At 38.8% G+C, this 4,117-nt stretch overlaps 1 protein-coding gene across 2 annotated transcripts in view; it reads left to right on the top strand.

The window, feature by feature from the left end:
* KLHL12 (kelch-like family member 12) overlaps window positions 1–4,117 on the top strand; it is a 53,587-nt gene that overhangs the window by 10,785 nt on the left and 38,685 nt on the right. For both annotated transcript variants that reach the window (XM_006834122.1, XM_006834123.1), the window contains exon 2: window positions 1,990–2,229. In XM_006834122.1, coding sequence (XP_006834185.1) covers window positions 1,990–2,229 — 240 coding nt within the window. The remainder of the gene's footprint in view (window positions 1–1,989; window positions 2,230–4,117) is intronic.

The raw sequence follows: 4,117 nt of genomic DNA on the forward strand, positions 1-4,117 counted from the left end.
TAAAGATTTACACCCTCGGAAACCCTGTACAGGGTCGCTATGGGTCGGAACCGACTCGACGGCACTTAACAACAACAACAACAACAATGCCTGTCAACAATCAAGGTTGTTGTTAAGTGCCATTGAGTTGGTTCTGACTCAGCAACCCTGTATAGAGTTCCAAGGACCAGCTGGTGGGGTGGAACTGCCATCTTTGCAGTTAGCAGTCCAGTGCTTATCCTTTAACATCACAGCAGGACTCTTAATACTAAGTTGTTAAGTGCCCTCAAGTCGGTTCTGATTCACAGCGATTCTCTAGGGTTTCCAAGGAGCAGCTGGTGAGTTTGAACCGCCAGCCTTGCTTTTGAAACTGACCTTGCAATCTAGTGTTTCATCCTACAGCACCACACCAGGACTCCAGGATTCTTTACATTGATTTTTTTATGTGTAATATATTATTGTGTAAATGCCATCAAGTTGATTCAGACTCCTAATAACCCTGTATAAGATTTCTAAGGTGTGGCTGGTGGGTTTGAACCACTAACCTTGCAGTTAACAGTCCAATGCTTATTCTGAAGCGCCATACCAGAACTCTGTGTAATATATTATTGTTGTTCTTAAATGCTGTTGAGTCAATTCCGATCCATAACGACCCTGTATAGGGTTTCCGAGGAGCAGCTGATGAGCTTGAACCACTGACCTTGCAATTCAAATGGCTTTGCAGTCTGGCGCATTAACCTATTGCACCACACCAGGACTCCCTGTGTAATAAGTTAGTGAGTGCATTTTACTGATGTGAACTTTGCAAGTAACAAGCTGTGGCAGTAAGTGGAGTTCTGATAGGTTTATAATTCTAATAGGTCTTTGAGTATTAAAAAAATTACCAATAGGATATTTTAATGTTATTGTACATTTACTAAAAGTATAGACTAGGAACACCCTTCTGTTGAATTAATTAAGATTAATTGCTTAATCAAGTAAAAGTCCTGTGAGTAGCTTGCCTCTCATTTGAAGTGTCACTATAAGAAGAAATCCAAGTGTGTTCAGAGGTCTTTATAACTCTTTGGAAAATTTTTGTTTTCAGTGTCTCTGACCTTGCTTGTTCAAAGTTGAGCACATAATTTTTCTTGTATTAAATTATCAATTTTTTGTGTACCTGCTAGGATAGGAAGAAATATAAAACAGGATCCCCACCCTCTGAATATATTTACCTCCCTAAGGGATCCTGGTGTAGTGCTGTGGATTAATGTACCAGACTGCAAAGCCGTTTGAATTGCAAGATTGGTGGTTCAAGCTTGCCATCTTCTCCTCTGAAACCATATATAGGGTTGCTATGGGTCAGAACTGACTCGACGGCACTTAACAATAACAACAGTAGCTATTAGGTTGAACTCCTGGGTGTGGTGCTAAAGGATCAGCACTGGACTGGAAACCACAATGTCAGCAACTCAGACTCACCATTTGCTCCTCAGAAACACTATACAGGGGCACTGTGAGTCAGAATCAACTCCGTGACACATAACCACCACCATATATATTAAATAATAGTATTATCATACCTTTAAGGAATTTTACCATTTGAGACAACAGTTTTGTGAATATGTGCATGACTTGGTATAGTTTCTTTCTACTAACAAAAGTTTGTTGTTATGTGCCATCAAGTCAGTTGCAACTCATAGCAACCTTGGATAAAGTTACCAACTTTACTGATAGCATTTCATTGCTTATCTGACAGTACCACACAGAACTCTACAGGTTAGTACTGATTATATTAAATGTCAAGTGGTAGGGATACTCTGTGATGTTACAATTCAGAGAAAGAAGAGATCATTGATCTAGAATAATTAGTAGCTAGATTGTGTTGTAGTAGTGATGCCAGGAGGAACAGTGCTCTCTACTCATAGAGACTTGGGGCTGAGGAAATCTCTTAGTTCCTTAAGTTTTAAACTCAATTGAACATGATCTGTTTCCTCCAGTCCTTCAGATGTGCTCATTTTGTTTCTCGTTTAGTTGCAGAATCCAAGGACCCCTTTTGTTCTTTCTCCATATTGCTTAATGGGAGGCATTATGGCCCCCAAAGACATAATGACAAATACTCATGCTAAATCCATCCTCAATTCAATGAACTCCCTCCGGAAGAGCAATACCCTCTGTGACGTGACATTGAGAGTAGAGCAAAAAGACTTTCCTGCCCACCGGATTGTGCTGGCTGCCTGCAGTGATTACTTTTGTGCTATGTTCACTAGTGAGGTAAGTGAGAAGTGAGCTCCTCATAAATGAGACTCACACATATAATTTTATAAGTTTTCTCTTGTTGCTGAATAAAATAGAAGTTTGCTATAATAGTGAATTTCTATAGTGTGGTGGTTAAATAAACAGGCTCTGGAAAAGATTTGTCACTTTCCCTGACTGTGCTTTAATTTCCTCATCTCTGTAAACTAGGGATAATGGTAATACACAAAGATTATATGAGAAATTACATGTGAAATGATTACAACAGTGCTTACAACCATATAGGAAAAAATCTTAAATTTTAACTGTTGGGTTGTACTTTTTTTTTTAGTTGTTTTCCTGATTTTTGTTCATTTAAAATGACTATCAGGGTGGTAAGAGACTAGGCAGAAAGAGTGACAAACTACTTGCGAATAGTCACTGAAAACCTTATGAATAGCAGAGAAACACTGTCAGATATAGTGCCAGAAAATGAGCCGCTCAAGTTGGAAGGCACTCAGGATGCGACTGGGGAAGAGCTGCCTCCTCAAAGTAGAGTTGACTGTGATGATGTGAATGGAGTAAATCCCGTGGGAGAAAAGCCCATGGGATCTTCATTTGCTGATGGGGCACAACTCAAAATGAAGAGAAACCGCTGTAAACATCCATCAAAAATCGGAACATGGAATGTATGAAGTATGAATCTTGGAAAATTGGAAGTTGTCAAAAATGAAACGGAACGCATAAACATTGATATCGTAGGCATTAGTGAGCTGAAATGGACTGGTATTGGCCATTTTGAATCTGACAACCACATGATTTACTATGCCAGGAATGACAAGTTGAAGAGGAATGGCGTTACATTCATCATCAAAAAGAACATATCCAGATCAGTCATGAGGTACAACGCTGTCTGTGAAAGGATAATATCCATGCACCTACAGGGAAGCCCAGTTAATACCACCATTATTCAAATTTACGCCCCAACCACTAAAGCCAGTGAGGATGAAATAGAAGAATTCTACCAACTTCAATCTGAAATCGATCAAATCTGCAATCAAGATGTATTGATCATTATTGGTGATTGGAATGCAAAGGTAGGGAGCAAAGAGGAAGGATCAGTAGTTGGAAAATATGGCCTTGGTAATAGAAATGATGCTAGAGAACGCATGATAAAATTCTGCAAAACCAATGATTTGTTCATTTCAAATACCTTCTTTAGACAGCATAAGAGAAGATACACATGGACCTCACCAGATGGAATACATAGAAATAAAATTGACTATATCTGTGGAAAGAGACTATGGAAAAGCTCCATATCATCAGTCAAAACAAGTCCAGGGGCAGACTGTGGAACAGACCATCAATTACTCATAAGCAAATTCAAACTGAAGCTGAAGAAAATGAAAACAAGTCCACAAGAGCCAAAATATGACCTTAAATATATGCCACCTGAATTTAGAGATCATCTGAAGAACAGATTTGATACATGAAACACTAAAGACCGAAGATAGGAGAGTTGTGGGATAACATCAAGAACATCATACGTGAAGAAAACAAAAGATCGTTGAGAAGACAAGAAAGAAGGAAATGGTCAAAATGGATGTCAGAAGAGACACTGAAACTTGCTCTCCAGTGTAGACCTGCTAAAGCAAATGGAAGAAATGAGGAGGTCCAAGAGCTGAACAGAAAATTTCAAAGATAAAGCCAAATAAATATTACAACAAAATGTGCAAAGATCTGGAATCAGAAAACCAAAAAAGGAAGAACACGCTCAGTGTTTCTCAAGCTGAGGGAACTGAAGAAAAAAATTCAAGCCTCGACTTTCGTTATTGAAAGACTCTGGGCAAATTATTGAATGATGCAGAAAGCATCAAGAGAAGATGGAAGGAATACACAGAGTCACTGTACCAAAAGGAAATGGTTA

This window comes from Chrysochloris asiatica, unplaced genomic scaffold (assembly GCF_000296735.1).
Source record: "Chrysochloris asiatica unplaced genomic scaffold, ChrAsi1.0 scaffold00009, whole genome shotgun sequence".
In the NCBI taxonomy this organism is placed as follows: domain Eukaryota; kingdom Metazoa; phylum Chordata; class Mammalia; order Afrosoricida; family Chrysochloridae; genus Chrysochloris; species Chrysochloris asiatica.